We start from the raw sequence: 18479 nt of genomic DNA on the forward strand, positions 1-18479 counted from the left end.
ATTGTTTTGCCCTGATGATGATCTTAAATAGGTTGAAAACTTTGCACAGAACAACTGAATTTATTTTTTCATCCAGACCACACCAACATCCAGATTATTTGATTAAGTTCGATTAAGTTTATCATCAATTTATTGAAATCATGATGTATTAATTATATCAGTTACCATGAATTATTATGCTATTCTTAGCACTGAAAGTTTGAAATGAAAAAATTACAATTATTAGTTTCTATCTGGTGTTCAATTATATGAGCTCAAACTCGTTAGAGTTTAACATTTAGAATAGTTTCTGGTATTGTTAATACTACTTTAATTTTGATTAAAAAACATCACTTTGGCTGTTTAATATCGAATATTTTAAAGTTTAGAGTCAAATTTTAGCTTGGTAATGAAGAAAAATGTAATTTTTTCTTGCTTTTATTGTGCATTACACATTTTATTTGCTAATTGTGTTATAATTTACTTCTTACAGTAGGTTTTCTTTACAAAATATATGCAACTTTTTTTTTTAATAAATAAAAGAACCAGTGGCCATGCATTCATTCGCAGAGATTCAATTTAATTATTCTAACTGCCAAGTATTTTTCTAAAGGAAATTAAGCAATCTATCGTCAAAGGGTACATTATTTTAAAATAATGACTGCGGAGAAAATTCATTAATTTATGGCCATCAGGCTGGTATTGGTATTGGTTTATCTGATTTTATTAATTACGGTCAAAAATGCACGAATTACATTTAATCTACACTTTTCTTCTCTTTTAACTTTTTAAATAATTACAGGTTTTAATTATTAATTACCTGTTAGAATTAATTATTAAAGACCTGTTAAAAACTTCCACTATAAGAAACTAACTACAAATTATTTTTTAAACTTCCGTTTATAATTTAATATTAATTACTAGTTGCTAAATGCTAATCTAAAACAGAAAAATAATCGACACTGTACTTGTAACAAAAAAGAAAGGAATTTATGCTTATCACAGTAGTCAATTAATAAAAGCATAATGCAGAATATAGTGGTAACTAAAAATTACAATTAACACTTCATTTAAAAAAAGCATTGGCCGACATGCTGAGGTAGTGTGATTTGAAGGCATGTTCAACAAATGTTAAAATGACACGATGCCATTAAATGCTTAAATCTCTTAAACTAAAAGGCTGTATTAGTGCTTTTACATTCATTCAACAAAAAATTATATTTAAAAAAAATTGTTACAACATCAATAGAATATTTTGAACAAAATATAATTTTGGTGTTCATATTATGTAAATAACAATTTTTCTGAAAGCGTAATCTATACAGGTACTCAATGACTGCTACAATGCTTTTAATAGCACGTGTAATAATGTTATACTATTAGCACGACTGATTTATTTTGAGATTTTTATATGAATGAGAATCTGGCGACTTGATTAAAGTGTGAACTGGCTGTAAATTGGAAAATGATTTAATTTTGAATGAAAGTTTAAACAAATAAAAACTGTGAAGTCTAAAAGTTAATTATAATTTATGTTAATTTATTGCTTTATTTGTATTTATAAAGATTGTTGTTAAAAGTTCTTCCTGATTTATTTGGTTTGTGTTCAAAATAAAATAATGAGATTTTCCTAATCCAGTGAAATTCCTTGAATGGACAAATTATGATTCCCCAGTGTGTTCCCATTAGTTTCATCACTAAAATCTTCTCTAAAGCGGACACTCCCAATAATGGATGAGGACAGATTTTTCAACTATATTCTGACTCTAAAACTCTCCCAAAAGTGGATGGCAGACTCTCGAAAATGAATGTTTTCTGAGAAATGCCATTCCTCTTATGTGCTTCGTTCGCCTTCCAATATTTGCCCAATATCCCTAAATTTAGGTTTTGCCAATATATAAATATGTTTAAGTTCTTTGTCAGTAAGTTTGACCCCTAAAGGAAAAATTAATATAACTAAAGTGAGTGAAAGTGAACAACTAACTGTGCAAGGCTTGGCTGCAAAGTTTTCCATCAAAAAGACCCAAGCAAGTGAAATTGTAAAGAATAAAAAGAAACTTTTAGATAAATTTTACAAACAGAAATTAACAACACCGCAGATTTTTCTTAAAACATCTGCCTCAAGTAAGGAAACAATTTTGATTGGTTTTGCCATGTTTAGACTTGTAAAATACCACTGATCTGTTTATCCGAGAAAAGGCCTTAGACATTGCAAAACATTTAGGGCAATTTAAAACATCTTCACGTTGGCTTGATGAATTTAAAACATGGCATAATTTTTCTCTTAAAACCATTATTGGAGTAAAGAACCGAGGTTTACAAAACTGGATGGAAAAACATAATATTGCGCTGATTTTGAGCCCAAATACATTTTCAATTGCAATGAGATGACCTTATTTTTTACAGCACTTTGCAATGAAGAAACATGTTTGAATTGACAAAACAAACCCACGAGTGAAGACAGATCTCATAAGCCAATTCAGCATGAGTTCACTGATACGTAGACCAACACCCAATATCAACTATAACACTATGCACAGTTAAAAACAATCATTTTTAGAGAAGAAAGGTTTCAAAGTTTAACTTTGCTCTTATACAAAAGTGTGTTCAGTGAATTTGAAAAACCTTCTGGTCATAGAAAAGGCTAAAAATCCTCATGTTTCAAAGGTGTTGATATTTTGTAATCCCCATTGTGGTCCATCTTGCTAATACTAAACATTTTTTCACTCTTATCCCAAAAGCAGATAAGATTTCATTCTCCAAGAGTGTCCATTACAGGGAAGTTTCACTTTAATTAAATTTTAAATCTACAAAAACTAAAATTTGTCTACAAATTTCCAATACTTTGGCCATGCTATGGCTACAAGCTAAATTTCACACTTTAAAATTGTTAATTTTAAAACTTTTTGTCTCAGTATATTAGAATGTTAATACATTTGACTATAATTTATTTGTTATTAATTAATTTTACTCTTTACTCAGATATTGCATTATAGAGATGACTATACACAATTTTTTTAAATATTTTCTTTTCTTTTTCTTTTTATATATATAATTATTAATAAACCTTCATTGGTATCAATATATAAATTTTTTGAGCAATTCGGTGCAGTGAAGTTTTGGCACATCTAATCAGAAGTTCCTAAAAAATCCACTTGTTTCAGGCACTAGAAGGGTGCTCATTTCACTACTCTGTTTTTCATCATTCATGTCTTTTGCCAAGGCTTCTAAAATATCTATCAACAGATGGTGATTTAAACTCCTTAATTTTGGTAGTCGAGCAACCTGTAACAAAAAAAAAAAAAAAAAAAATTGTTATACTGTTTCTTTTAAGTTTTATTTTAATTTTGAGAGAGGATTTCAACTATGAGACAACCTCATAGTTGAAATGAACCGGTGTTTTTGAAAAAAGCCCAGCTATAATTATGTCAGGTTCGAATGGAGGGTCACTGGATTTGAACTCAGGACCTTACAGTGATGAGCGCCATTTCAATTCCTAAACCTTTGTGGCTACCAACCCCCCTAAGAGATATTTTTCAAATGTTGTCGCTTAATTTAATATAGGTAAAATTATTTCTATTTTTAATATACCCGTCATTGGTAAAAAAATTTAAACTTTATAATTTTGTGACTGGCTTCTTTAGGTTTCAAATTAACTCAACTCAACAGGGGAACCCTAGAGTTGTAATTTGATTGTTACCAATCGTCTTGATCTAACGTTGGGTAGGTGTTGCATCTCTATTGGGCATCACTGAAGAAATAAATCCTGAAACACGGCAGACCAAGAAGATCAATGATGATCAAATTGCAGGTACGCCACCCTGCAGGGCACAGAAGGAAATCTCACGATACAACCCTCAGATTTTTTTATCTTAAAACAACCTGAATATCCTCCACAAGTTATAATCTTTTCTTCTCTAATTTCGATGTGCAGAACTAATTTGATTATGAATTACATATTTTTATATAGCCGACTTTTCCCTTATATCCAAATTTTTACAACAACTATATACTTAGTTGCACTGTTCACCTAGTTCCAAGCCTAGGGTCTGCAAGACTGACAAGATTTTTTCAAAATACTACTCACTTTCAAGTCTTGCAGCTATATTTTATGAGTTTCTATATTCTATTTCACAATTTGTGCCCCAAAATGATAGTAGTGATCCATAGAATCAATAACAAAATAGATAATTTGGCATATATAAGAGAAAATTTGACTTTGATTACATTTTAAATATTCTACGGTGGCAAAAAGGAATTTTCTTCTATTTCAAAATTGTTTTTCATCAAGAAAAGTCAACTATAATGCATGTCATAGAATTTTTTTTTAAACTGTCAATATTGAATATTTCTTCTCCCATGCATATTGCCAATAGCATGTCTATAAATATTCACAAAAAAGTGTCCCCCAAGTTGCCAAACAAGTGAGACGATCTGGGTCAAACGGCAGTGTGGTGGGAATTGTCAGCCTCCTCCACTTATCTCCCTTGTCACCTGTTCCAATCTTGACAACTTTTCAATTGTACATGTGTGACTCTCTCCTGGCTGTAAGAGCCCCAGCCAACAAATATGTAAATTAACATAGATAAACATTCAAAAAATCGTTTGTCTACTTACTTTGGGAAAATTGTGTACGATAAGGCTCAAAGCGTATCTTTTCATATCAGCCGCTTGCATTCTGTCAGCAGCTTCTAATATCTGAATTACATTTTCTAATGAAACATTCATTTCAAGGTTCTGCTTACAAAATGCCTGAGAAAGAAATTTTTCTTTAAAAAATACATACGAATACAAAATTAATAAAACTCCTTACCTGTAGTCTATTATTGGTGAAACCATAAAAATAAGGAGCGCTGAACAAATAGAGAGAATCTTCTGGTGGCATATTAACATCTGCATAATATATATATCTAAGAAGTGAATCAAATGATTGTCGTGAAGGAACCATTTCCCCGATTTGAATCTGTATTATTAATTTCAATTAGAACAATTAATTTTTGATACAATTGAACTTGTGGTTGGTGTATTAGACTCGTAGCTCGTAGACCCCGCATGGGTTCAATTCCCACCATCGCCCCTGGAATTTTCTATCATGCTCCCCTTCCCCCATATAAAAACAACCAGCAGAATCAAAATGTAAACTTGACTGCGTATGCATATTTTTTTCCTCAACATCTATTCCCAATATTAGCTTTTTTAAATATATTAGTATAATTATTAATCTATGTCTGCATCAATTTATGATGTAAACTAATAGGTTACAAGGAAACCATATAAGTAACATGTTAAACGTAAATTTAAGACACCCAGCATCGGTGATCGTGTGGAGGATTTTTAACTGGAGGGATTAGATTATTGAAGGTATAATTGTTTTAACCATGAAGTCTTGAACATATGTCTAGCAGAATTTTTTAAGTTGTCCTGAGTTCAATTTTTCCATTTATGTTATGTATATTTCGATGTCAACCTTTTATCTATGTACACTCCTAAGTATTTGGTGCAATCTACTACAAGAAGTGGAATTTGATTCAGATAAACAGGAGAGAGTATTTTGCTATTGAGGGTAAAGCAGTCTTGGAGGGATTGAATTGCTGGAATAGGATCGAGGTTTGTAGAGAGGATTGCACTGTCAACAAAGGTAGAGTGAGAAGTGGTGAGGGAAGTCCATTGTGTATGTGCTGAAAAATAAAGGACCTTGGACGCTCCCTTGAGCAACACCAAAAAATATGAATGGATCAAAGATGTTAAGGTATAGAAGACAACATGGAAGAAACAATCAATAACTCGTCACTGGGCTTGGGGAGCAAAACTCAAAGACTTCAGAGCAGAACTGCTTACACTCAAATGGATGTTGTGATGACATCAACAACATGATGAATTTGGTGGATTATGATTGCTATGGAGTAGTAATTACGAAAGCCATATTAGTGGTCAGGAATTATTATGGATAGGATTGTAGGTGAGAAACGGAATATCTTCTCAAGTACTTTCCCGAGGATAGGTAGGAAACTATAAGACGGTACAAGAAAACATGATCAGTTGGTCGAAAATGGGGATTTTGGCAATAGTATGAAAGTGGGTGGTACAAAGGACAATGTTATAAACTGTAGTACTCAGAACTAACCTTGTAAGGAAGCTGAAGAAGAATTTTAGAGCTTATTAGTTAATAGCCTATACTGATGTTTCTGGGATGGCTGAGCTTTTTAATGATTTTAAATGCAAACTTTTTTATTGTCTAAAGCACTCAAATCCCCATTGGCATATTTGAGTTTGTCAGGACTACTAAATAAACTATATTATAACTTCAACGAAATTTATATTACCTGAACAATGTTGTCTTCTGGCATAAAAGAACGGAACATGGCTTCAAAGTAGCTGCACCGTGCAGCCAAGATGGATTTATGAGCGGGAATTTCATTTCCATCCAGCAATAAAATAATGTCACAGAATTCGCTCCCGGTCGATTTCAAAAAGACTTCTAGATCTTGTTCCAATGTCGATCCTGAAAAAAGATCTTTACATTAAGCAGCATAATGTCATGTAACCAATAAAATGTATACAATTGAAAATGTCTTCTCTGACTTATCCTAGCTAACAAGGAAGCCTCGGCACAAGCCCAAATCCTTGATATGGCATTAGGAATAACCGCATTAAAAAAATAACTAAAATCTTGGATTACTAGGGAACGCAAAAACACTGGGAAAGTATGCATGCATGAGGCAAGCAAAAAGACTACTAAAAAAATCCTCCAATGGGAGAAACAAGAATTCCTTCTCAACAGAAAGGAATTAACTACAAATCTTAACAGGTTACAGGACGTGCTCCAGTAAAATACTACTTAAAAAACTATAAATGACCAATATTGACTGTGGCTAGAGCAGGCAGGAGACATCGGAGCAAATTCTCTGCAAAAGCTAAGAAATGCTATGGCACCTAGAAAAGCCTTTCTTGAGCAATGAAGACCTCCAGACCCCTGAACATTCTGTACTTTATTATATAAATGAAAATCTTTTAGGAAAACTATTAGCAGAGTTCAGACACAACAGATGAAAGTTTAAGAGCAAAACAAGACAAACCTTATAGCTTGTATTAGACCTAAAAGGATTTTTTTTAACGGTGATGCATTGCTCATTATTATTGATAAGCAGTAACACTAAGATTTAATTGAAACGGACAGCCAAACCTGCTGAGAAACTGAATATTTCTGAATCAACAACCAGAAATTATTGAATACTGATTTAAATAATATCAACTCTGCACTACATGTATAACACCAAGGAATCCTTTTAACACCTAGGATTTTCAACCTATTCTATGGCCAGAGGTTTATCAAATTCATTGAGCATACTTTTACAAAAAAAGCTAAGTTAAACTTTGATACTTTTCTTAAGTTTTATCCCGAAGTGCTCTAAACAATAAGGCCTTCACATCACAATTAAAAAGTTTAGGGTTCAAAATCGGTGCAATATTAAGTTCATTAGAGTTCATGGTCCGATTGACCGAATAGTGTTTTTCAATTAATTAATCTTTCTATAAGGCATTGGTTGAGATAAAAATTCGAAAGGTTGGGTTGAGATGGGAAGATAATGTCCGAGTAGATCAAAGTCACGATAGCTCAGGTGGTAGAGCAGCTGCGTATCTAGCCGGGGTCGTGGGTTCGAATCCTGCTCATGGCACTGACTTTTTTATCTCAATCAATGCCTTTAATCAAGTGAAAAGCAACATTAAGCTTTCCAACCAGTTTTGTACAACCTTGGTTCTTGGCTCCACTAAATGAAATCTTATGCCATGTTCTAGATTCATCAAGCCAAGCTGAAGACGCTTTAAAATCCGTTTGTCCTGAATGTTTTGCAAATTCTAAGGATTTTTCTCAGACAGCAGACCTGTGGTATTTTACAACACCGAGCATGGCAAAACCATTCAAATCAATCCTGTTCTATGGCCGAACAAGGCATTTCAGTGAAACTTCTGCGATATTGGTCATTTCCGTGTCTGTAAAATTTATCTAAAAATTATTTTTTATTATTTAGAATTTCACTTGTCTGGGTCTTTCCAATGGAATATTTCGCAGCTAAGCCTCGCACAGTTAGTTGTTCACTTTCACTTACTTTAATTACATTAATTTTTCCTTTAAGTGTCAAACTTACTGAAGAACTACTTAAACATGTTTGCAAAGTGGCATAATCAAAATTTAGTAATATTGGAAAAATAACGAAAGGCGAACAAAACATACAGGGGAAATGGCATTTCTCAGAAGGCTGCCATCCACTTTTGGGGGAGTTTTAGAGAAAGAATATAGTCGAAAAAATGTCCACCTCCATTATTGGGAGTATCTGCTTTATAGAAGATGTTAAGGTGATGAAACTGGGGAATCATAATTTGTCCGTTCAAGGGAGGTGTCCATTAAGGAAAGTTTCATTGTATATAACCAGTATAATCAAAGGTTGATGGGTATTTAATATTCCATCGACTTTCTCACACTAAACATTCACTCTCAATAAATACAAAAGTATACATCTACGAAGTACTATATACAATAAAACAGCCCAGTTTCCTTAACAAATCTGAACAGAGGACTTGCCAAAATGGAGCAAAATTCTAATATAGGGTGGCATTTCTACATAGTCTCTATAAAGAGCCAAGCCTTTATCCCTTAATCAAGTAGGACATATCAAGCTAGTTTTCTCTATATGGACACACACTTATGCATAAGAATTACACCTTTGGATATTAAATTATAATCTAATATTTAAAAAAAAAGATTGAGAAATATTAATTTATTTTTTACCTGAACTTTGGAATGTTGGTTCTAAAATTGACTTTGTCTGAGGCACTCTCTGTCTTCTAATTACTTCCACGATTAAAGATCTGTCTAAATTTTCAAATTCTTTGCTCATTATAATGTCATTATAGTTCGTTTCTTTCACTATAAACTTAAGGCAAAATTCTTTGATGAAATATAATTTCAGTACATTGGCGTTGTGCAATGCTTCCAACACATTACGGTGATTGATAGTTGCTTCTAAATATTGTACACACAGCTGCTCCAGTCTTTTCATATGAAACTGTGAATAATGATGAAAAAAATTATATTTATATATTTATTATTATACTTCCCACAACTTGAATACCTGTACAGCCAATCTGTAAACATCCATCATAAGTAATACGATCCTATTGCACACTGGATCGACAACTGCAGACAAAAATGAAATATTTGAGTAATACATTTCACCAATTGTAAAACGAAAAGTTTTTTTATTAACAACCTTTCTTTGTTGGATCTATACAGTCAGTATAAATATAATTCAACACCATTTCAAATGCTTCAGGCACAGCATCCTTTAATTTTACTTCCAACAATGGAAGATCTTTAACATTCACTTGTTCATTCTCGCAAGACTAGAAAAAATAAATGTATTTATAAATATCAGAAAATACAATAAAACATCCCTTATAAATAAATAAGTGATATTTTTTCCCCCAACTCAACATCATGTAATTAATTTAAAGAAGAAGAATTTAAAATTGTATCTTTTACCTTCTCTCTCAATTCTTTGGCCTGTTGAATTCTTGTCCTTAAATATTGTGATCTAGCAGCAACCAGAGCAAGGTGAGCAGGCATGACGATGTCATCAACACCCACAATGAACTGCATATCACAAAACTGTTTCGACTCTAATAATCTTCCAAAATCATTGTGCAAAGTACATTTTGGATAACTTGAAAACTGTCAGAAATATGACTGTATATAGGAAAAGCCCAACGATGTTTTTTAAAGTGTCTTTTTTAAATTTTATTTTTACCTGAAATCTATACATTTCACCGCTTCGAACGTTATTGTCAATAGTCCCTCCGAAAATGTACATGGCGTCACCGACAACCGCTGCCGCATGGAACAACCGTCCACACGGTACATTTGAGTCCTGAGCGAGAACAACTACTGACCATGTCTGCGTGTCCAGGTCATAACAATGAAGATCATTTGGTAAAGTTGAATCTGCAGCACCCCCAAAGACGTATAAATGCCTGTCGTAGGCAACCATTGTATGGCCGTACCTCCTCGTTGGTGGAGGTGGTGCGCCTCTGAGAATATGCTCTGTTGAAATTCTTGTCCAACTGTGCAAAAAAAACAAAAAAACAACTAAATGAATACTTCATACACTCAATAAAGAGAAATTTTAAATTCAACCCATACATCTATTTATTATTGTAAAAAAAAGTTGTTCAATCCAATACATTGTCTTTTTAAATTAATTAATTATTGTTTATTAATTAAATATAATTTTATAGGTTTCCTATTTTTTAATTATGAACAGTACCATTTGTACCTCCCTTGAACAGACAAATTCTGATTTCTCGGTGTACTCACGTTAAAATCTTCTGTGTACAAAATGGACATTCCCAATAATGGATCGGACAGCTTTTTCCATTATACTCTGACTCTAAAACTCTCCGAAAAGAGGACTAGAAAATTAATGTTTTCTGAGAAATGCAGTTCCCCTATGTGTTTTGTTCTATATGTTCCATGTGTTCCAATATTTTCCCCATATTCCTAAATTTTGATTATGCCATTTTGCAAACTCGTTTAAGTATTTCTTCAGTGTGTTTGAAATTAATATAATGAAAGTGAGTGAAAGTAAAAAGTAAGTGTGCAAGGCTTGGCTGCGAAATTTTCCATCGGAAAAGCCCAGGCAAGTGAAATTCTAAATAATAAAAAGAAACTTTTAGATAAATTTTACAAACACAGAAATTACCAACACTGCAGAATTTTTCCTAAAACGTCTGGTTCAACTAAAGAAACGTTTTTAAATGGTTTGCTGTGCTCAGGCTTATAGAATACTACTGTCTGGTCGCTTATCATAGAAAAAGTGTTAGAAGTGCTTGGGCAAATGGATTTAAAGCATCTTCAGGTTGGCACGACAAATTTAGAAGTGCGTAAGATTCCTTATAAGAAGGATAGTGGAGTGAAGGACAGAGGTTGTACAAAAATTGAGGGAAAAATTTAACATTGCACCAATCTTGAACCCAAAAACATTTTTACTTGGCCTTATTTTTTAGAGAAAATTTGGATAAAACTATCAGTTAAAAAATGAGTGTAGTCAGAGAGAAAATGTTTCAAAGTTTAACTTTACTCTTATGCAAAAATATGCTCGGTGAATTTGAAGGATTCCTCTGATCATATAAAAAAAGCTAAAATCCTTGATGCTTCAAAGGTGTTGATATTTTGTAATCACCATTGTGGCCAATATTGTACTACTAAACATTTTTTCTCGCCCAAAAGCAGATACCTTTGTATAGCAGATTTCATTCCCCAAGAGTGTCTATTACAAAGAAATTTCACTGTTTTATTGTATAAAATAATTGAATGAAAAAATGTGTTACCATTTTTTAACAAAGTTAAACTGAAATAAGCTGTTAGTTATTTTAGCACCGCTCTGCCCACTAAACACAAACATCGACTCTCTTGCCACCGCGACAGGAAAATTACAACAAGTTGGTGGGCAATCTCCAGCTTGTTTCACCTCTTCCCATGTTCTGCTATCTCCCTGAAAAAGTTTATTGTTAATTTTTACCTGCCAAAAATACAAAACAGAGCCAAATATAGAGAACTGAGGAGAAATTACAATATATAATATTACAGTTCTATTAGAATAAAATAGTATGTTCAAAATTGAGCGGCATTAAAAACCAGCTTCTCATTGGAACGTCGCGTCGCATTGGCGGGGGTATCGGCGGGTTCACTTTTGCAATTCATGTCGAGAGACGTGGTTATCGAACTCCTTCAACCTGATGATGCTCATTCATCAAAAGCTCGAAATCCGGATCGTTGAAAAACAACTTACTGTGAGTAAGAACTATCTTTGTAAAAAGGGGGGGGGTAGGCTGGATCATGAGCTTGTTGTGGAACGTTTGGAAACGGGACGTATCAGTTCATTGTCAAAAGGAATGTTGAAGTATTGTAAATAGTGAGGTTAGTGACGTAGGAGCTTTGACAATTTGTCTGAGGATTGAATGCATTAGATATTAGATGGCTTGGTATTACTCGATAGTTCCACTCCATATGTCCAAAGTGGTTACAGTATATCTTGTATAGTTGAGCCCTGATGGTCAAAACAGATTTCTGTCCTAAAAGTCTTCATACTTGTCCAAGTTGTTGTCTCTTAAATCTTTGAAGGAATTCCACCTCAGTCTGTGGTCTAGGTCCAAAGAATCTGATTTGAGTGAAAGTCGGTAGCTCTTTGTTGATGTACAGTGGAGGTATCTGTATTTTGCATTATAAATGTACACTCTTTGCATTTTTCCTCATTCAGGCTTGTCCTCCTCCTCTTTTTGCACCATTTTCGATAAGCTCGAGGTATTCTTATTGGATAGGATTCTGGTTAGAAGATAAAATTTCATGGTATTGAAGGCAGTAATAGTAGTATCATAGTAAGCAGAATAAACGGAATAACAGGTAGGACTGAAAATGCTCCCTTGTGGGAAACCAGCCTGTACTTGTATACCACTCTGAATATGCAGTAACTAAAGTAATTACTTCAGTAAATTATACCAAATACACTTTAAAAAGACTGGGATCCATACACAGCTTAATACTAAGGTGGATACCGGGGGGCCGCGGTAGCCATGGTTACGGCGTCAGACTCTCGGCTAATAGATCCCGCGGTTGTGGGTTCGATCCCCACCGTCACCTCTGGACTTTTTCTGACGCCTAAGGGGACCGGTGGCCGCAATTGAAAGAAACTGACACGGCACTCATCAACGGAAGGAGTGGGATCAGATCTTAGCGACCCTGAATTTGGTCCCAACCCCTTCAAAAATGAGTTTCTTCGATGGAAGAACACCGGCACACCGGAGGCTCAAATTCACACTTGTGTTGCGAGCCCCCAAAAATGGAGCCAGGGATAAAGTACAATAAGCTGTACAGCTGCAGTGCTCAGGAGGGAACTCCTCCAGTTCCTGGTATCCATTTGGAGAAAAAAAAAAAGTGGATACCAAATCATGAATGACATGAGGGAAAGTGAGTGGGCAGTATAGCTTCTTCGCGTTTTGTGCATGCACTTGAGGATATGTTAATCCATTTGGAATAAAATTCATAGAGGATCATTTAGAAAGCCGCTTGCATAATCCATGAAAATTGCACAAGAATCCAAAAAATGGTTTCAGAGATACAGCAGTGTACAAGACATAACATTTGCGCATGCATATTATCTAGAAAGCAATCCCTGCAAATTTCATAAAAATTGGTGTCATGGTTTTGGAGTTTTGCTGGTTGCAAGGAATTGACCACAAACAGACAGACAGACACTGAACCAAATTTGTTCAGAAAGGTTTGAAACGCAAAATGCGTGTGGAAATTTTGATTTTATAGGGCAACAATTTTTTCAACTTCCCACATGAATACAAGGCTACCCCTTCGGTAGTTCATTAGTAAAAGAAGTAACTATAATAACAATAATCAAATTTGGAGTAAAGGACATAAAAAAATATAAAAAAATAAAACAGTAGTTAAAACAAAAATTAGAAAATTATTGAAAGAACTGATTACCGGAAGTAGAGATATTGTCCACATATCATTTAGACGGGCATTGCCATCATAGCCAGAAAATATCCATAATTTGTTATCATAAACTGCTGCGCCATGTGCCGAACGCGCCACAGGAATTCTGTATAAAATAATATATTGATTAAACAGATAAATAAAATGATAACCTACAAACAAAATAATTACGAAGACATACTTTCCCAAAAATTTCCATTCTACCCATTGTCCTGAAAGGAATTTATATTCAAAGAGATCATTCTTATTAGTTAAATTTGAATTAGAATGTATGTCGCCAGTATATCCTCCAAACACAAACATCGAAGATTTATAAACCTACAAAACATTTTTTCGTGTGTAATTTATTATTTAAAAAAAAAAAGTTAAAATCAGAAGTTTGTACTTAGCAGTTTTGGTTTTTTAAATAATAAAATTTATATAATACAGGTAAACCCCATATTAAAAAAAGATCTAATTCTGATGCAACAGATTAATTTTTGTCAAATATCCATCTAACGCAAATCAAAAATATAATTGTAAAACAAATTATTATTCATCAAAAAGTGCAAAAGTAATTCTCTCTAACAAAATACTTACTACAGCAGAATGGTGATATCGTGGAGCTGGAGGTGCACCAGTAGAAAATGATCTACCCCACGATTTTTCTTTAACATCGAATCTTAATAAATCATTCAGCATACTTTTCCCATTGTCTCCTCCAAAAACATATATTGCATCTTTATAAGCTACCACTGTATGTTTACTTCGTCTATAAAAAATCAAATCAAATAATTAATTTAAAAAAATAAAAATAAACAAAAAAAATCAAATAAAAATACCAGAAAAAATAAAAAGTAATTCAATATTATACAGTAACAATTACATTTCATACAATGTGAGAAAGTTTTCAGGACATATTTACTAAGATTAAGGTTAAGGTGAAAAGGTGTTGGCTTCTTTACAATGTTAAGCACCGCGACTATATCGGTTTGTTATAGTCTCCATATTACCCCAGAGGGGTGGGTTTCATTTGAGATCCAGGCAACGTAATACACCATTCTGGTATAGCCACTGACAAAATACGGACCATTGATGCCTGATAAAATTGGCTGTATTTTTTTCTCTCCTTTAAAATTAACATTTGATTATTTTTACATTAAATATAATTACAGAATTGATGGATAGACTGTTAAATGCTAAACCGTTTTGTGATTTTCAGAGTTTGTAATGAAAAAACGACAAAAGTTTAACAATTTGGTGTTCCCTTAATTTAATTTGTAAGATTTTAATTTTTTAAATAGGTTAGGTCATTATAATGATAAATATAAAATTGTTTTTACATTTTTCAGGGCAAGTTTTTAAAATTAGGTTTTTTATTTTTTAGGACAAGCTGATAAATGATGAAAAAGGTAAAAATTGTTATTTGAACCATATTGTCGCTGAAATGGTACAAAAAGTTGGCTTTTCACCTCATTCAGATGCTACTCATGAATAACTTCTTAAGAAGCTATTCATTGACGGAGGAGTGATAGGAAGTGATAGAGTCTCTGGTGTTTATATATGACGGAATATCTTAACCGTCCTGTCTTTATCCTCTTATTGGACATTTTACTACTCCCCTACCTTTGACGTCTGGGAGACGAAAAGGACAAATTTTTTACGTAAATTGCAGAAAAGAGCTGAGGGGCAAGGTAAGAATCACTGGTGACAGAAAATTTGGACTGTGTCCCAAGTGCTTCGAAGAACACTTCTAAATGGATTAATTTTTTGTAAATAATTTTAGTTAAAAATAATTTTTGTGTAAATAGTTTGTATTAATTAGTTTGTAAATAGTTAATAATTTTTTAATGTAAATATTTCAAATACATTTATTATATATGTTTATTTATTTATTTTTAAATGAAATTTCAACCTTTCTCCCTTAAATAATGACAAAACAATTAATTGTCGAAGTTGCTGTACAGTAAAAAGAAAATTAGAAAAGTGAAAAAATAATAGTAACTATTAAAACAAAATGGCTTTACAAAAGATGCAAACTAGAGGTGTAGGTTGTTTTATATGGTCGTATCCTGAGATGGCAGATCTCGTATGAGGTTACCCAGTAATAATAATTTAGACAAAAGATAATTTTTTTATACTGTTTTATTATTAAAATTAAGGTTATTTAATATTTAAAAAAAATGTGTTGCCTCAGGGGGTTAACGGCCTTTCAGGGTCCCAAATTGAAAGTGTTTAGCTCTTCGTGAAGCCTAAGACTTTTTACCCGGTCCCAAAGCTTTGTTAAAGGCTCCTGTATTCTTCTGACCTTGGCTTTTCCTCTTCCACTAGAATAGAAAATCTCATCCTGCATAGGTCTCGCACTATGACTTGTACTGTATCTTTTCTTCCTGACAATATACGTGCCCAGGCTTGTTTTGGTTGCAAAGAAACTGCATTATTTATTTTATTTATTTTTTCTATTGAATATACAATTTACAATGTCTTGAAAAGTTTAATTTGAAAATAACAACAAATCTTCCATAACATGTCTAGGGTGTAAATTAAGGGGAAAATCTGAGGTAAGATCATCTCACCTTGCACCAACGAATTCGTCACATTCTGGCATTCGCTTCCAGCAATGGACAGTCTCAACTGGACCGAAATCAAGCGTTAAATCTCCGACATCAGTCCATGCAGAGTTCATCGGCAGTTTTTTATCAACATCCATGCTATAAAATTTAAATTATATTTTATGAAAACCATATTTTAAGTTAGAAATTACTTTTAAAAAAAAATGGTTGACAACTTACATGATTTTTTTTCACCATTCTGCACATACAAAAGTCAAAAGTTCATATATTCAACCATAGCTGGTGTCTTATTTTGGCCCTAAAAGAAAATAAAACATGAAAATTTATATAATAAATAAAACTGGATACAATCAACTAACTAAAATAAGTAAGAAAAATAAAATGTTGAAAACAAAAATCATACACCAGTGACATAGGAATTTTTTAATAAAACATGTATTATTATCTGTATATTATAATAATACATTCTGTAATTTTATAGTTTTATCAGAGATATTTACAATGCATTGTGTATTGAGTAGAGTTAGGAACCATTGCTGTTCTCCCAACTTTACACAATGGCTGGTCCATGGCGAGGCAGTCCTGGGGCCATCTCCGCTTTAATAATATCACCGGACTATAGGGATGGGTTATGTTGGATAAGGGTTTGGGCAAGTGGAGAGTTTTTCATGGAACATAGAAAATTTGTTGGAAATTAATCTATTTACAAAGAAATCATCATGGAGGGAGATATTGGAGACAGTAGGGAGTGTTAGACTGAGATTAAAAAGACTGAATTCGTTGGATATTGGTAGGTTTAGCTGTGCACCGTAGTACTAGTCTATATAGCCAAATCAGTTTCACTAGTGTTTTGTAACACTTTATTTTTTGTCGACCTGTTAGATTTGCGTCCAAGTGGTTTATAGAGTAGTCTATTCAGTTCTTATCTGTTTATTTAGATGTCTCAATTTCAGGTTAAAAATGAGTCCTGAATGAGAATCCAAGATTGTAGGAGCCCCTACAACTTTAGGGATAGAATATTACATGAAGGGTTTTGCTTCAGAGGTTAAATTGTTTTTATTATTATTAACTTCCAAATTTGCTCTATTCCACTATTCGTTGGGTTGGAGCTCCTACAAAGCACATGAAGGATTGGGATTAGAAGAAAGGACGGCTATGTCATCGGCAAATGATGCAAGGAGGGTAGGGGGTGTAGTTGTCTGTAAGTCTGTATGTAAATCTGTTTAATTCCATTCTTTTTATTTGAGTGTGTTCAGTCCAGGATAAATGTGAGTCTAGATAGAACTCAAGGTTGCGTACACAGTTGGTTTTAGGGAAAGGATTGTTGTTGAGGAATATTTAGGGGGGGGGAGGCAGAGCATTCATCGCCTCGAATGGCCTCGAGTACATGTTCAGGAGTGTCCATGAAACGGAAGAACACTGGAATTCTGCTCTAAGTTCTAAGAATGCAGCTCAGTAAAGGTGCGATGGTGTAAACAACCTGGCCAATACCGCAACAACATTGTGGACAAATATGGCCTGAAGGACCCAGGTCATATCATTCTGTTTCCCGGCCCGTCAAATCTACCCTCGCAAAGGCTTTGCTTAGGGGTTGCATCCGAGTCTAAAGTCGCCCATATACCTGGCTATATTTATGCTTAAAAATTGTGTCCATCAGGGGGGCTGGCTTGGCCAACCGGCATTGTTGAGAGTAAGCTACTATCTCCAGAATTCGGGCTGAAACACTCCCAGCTCGCATCAGAGGCTGGTCCGATACAGCTTGAAACAATACATAACTATTTTCTGTCCCAATTGTGAGCCACAAAAAATGTCAACAATCTAGCTGGACCAACGATGAAATATCTGGCAGTGTAAACTCTGAATTAAGAGATATGATAATAGCTATTAAGGATATAGTAGTAGTAGTAGTAGTAGTAGTAGTAGTAGTAGTAGTAGTAGTAGTAGTAGTAGTAGTAGTAGTAATAATAGTAGTAGTAGTAGTAGTAGTAGTAGTAGTAGTAATAGTAGTAGTAGTAGTAGTAGTAGTAGTAGTAGTAATAGTAGTAGTAGTAGTAGTAGTAGTAGTAGTAGTAGTAGTAGTAGTAGTAGTAGTAGTAGTAGTAAAAATTGAAAATTCAATGTCAAAATTACTCACGTCTATCTATAGTTTATACTGTGAAACAAAAACCCACGTTAATTTAGGGATGTGAACGAGTTTTTTTAACTTATAAAAACAATAAAATTGATTAAATAATCCTTTTAAAAAAATTGTAAAACAAAAACTAAACACAAGAAATATTATTGCCAAGTCGTAACCTACTGTCTTCCCACCTCGCATATCACAAACATTCAGCTGATGGGTATAACAATTAGAAAAACCTGGGTCGAAAGTTCGAAACTCGAAAGTC

The 18479-nt window shown here is 33.5% G+C and overlaps 1 protein-coding gene across 4 annotated transcripts; it reads right to left on the minus strand.

The window, feature by feature from the left end:
• Positions 1–448: 448 nt before the first annotated feature.
• On the minus strand, positions 449–18458 carry LOC106665387 (leucine-zipper-like transcriptional regulator 1). 4 transcript variants are annotated; one of them, XM_014391780.2, is made up of 16 exons: positions 18403–18458; positions 16312–16390; positions 16096–16230; positions 14120–14291; positions 13722–13858; positions 13529–13646; positions 11365–11528; positions 9786–10098; positions 9521–9709; positions 9249–9381; positions 9111–9175; positions 8768–9044; positions 6303–6481; positions 4793–4942; positions 4597–4731; positions 449–3264 (listed from the first exon to the last, which is right to left on the minus strand). In XM_014391780.2, the coding sequence occupies exons 3-16, from the start codon at positions 16227–16229 to the stop codon at positions 3112–3114; spliced, it is 2319 nt and encodes a 772-aa protein (XP_014247266.1). In that variant the 5' UTR covers position 16230; positions 16312–16390; positions 18403–18458; the 3' UTR covers positions 449–3111. The 4 variants fall into 4 exon arrangements, with proteins under 4 accessions (XP_014247266.1, XP_014247265.1, XP_014247262.1 ...); XM_014391779.2 differs by having other exon boundaries at positions 18392–18458; XM_014391776.2 differs by lacking the exon at positions 18403–18458 and adding an exon at positions 18227–18396.
• Positions 18459–18479: the final 21 nt, after the last annotated feature.

The sequence above is a fragment of the Cimex lectularius genome, unplaced genomic scaffold (genome assembly GCF_000648675.2).
Source record: "Cimex lectularius strain Harlan isolate CLEC.00 unplaced genomic scaffold, Clec_2.1 scaffold158, whole genome shotgun sequence".
NCBI classification, from domain to species: Eukaryota; Metazoa; Arthropoda; class Insecta; order Hemiptera; family Cimicidae; genus Cimex; species Cimex lectularius.

Excerpts from the sequence above, each read along its gene's own strand:
- LOC106665387 (XM_014391780.2), bottom strand. The coding sequence starts at position 16,229 with ATGGATGTTGATAAAAAACTGCCGATGAACTCTGCATGGACTGATGTC. Across the intron at positions 9,382-9,520 it reads CCAAAGAATTGAGAGAGAAG|TCTTGCGAGAATGAACAAGT; the intron begins GTAAAAGATACA and ends TATTTTTTCTAG. Across the intron at positions 6,482-8,767 it reads ACCAACATTCCAAAGTTCAG|GATCGACATTGGAACAAGAT; the intron begins GTAAAAAATAAA and ends ATCTTTTTTCAG.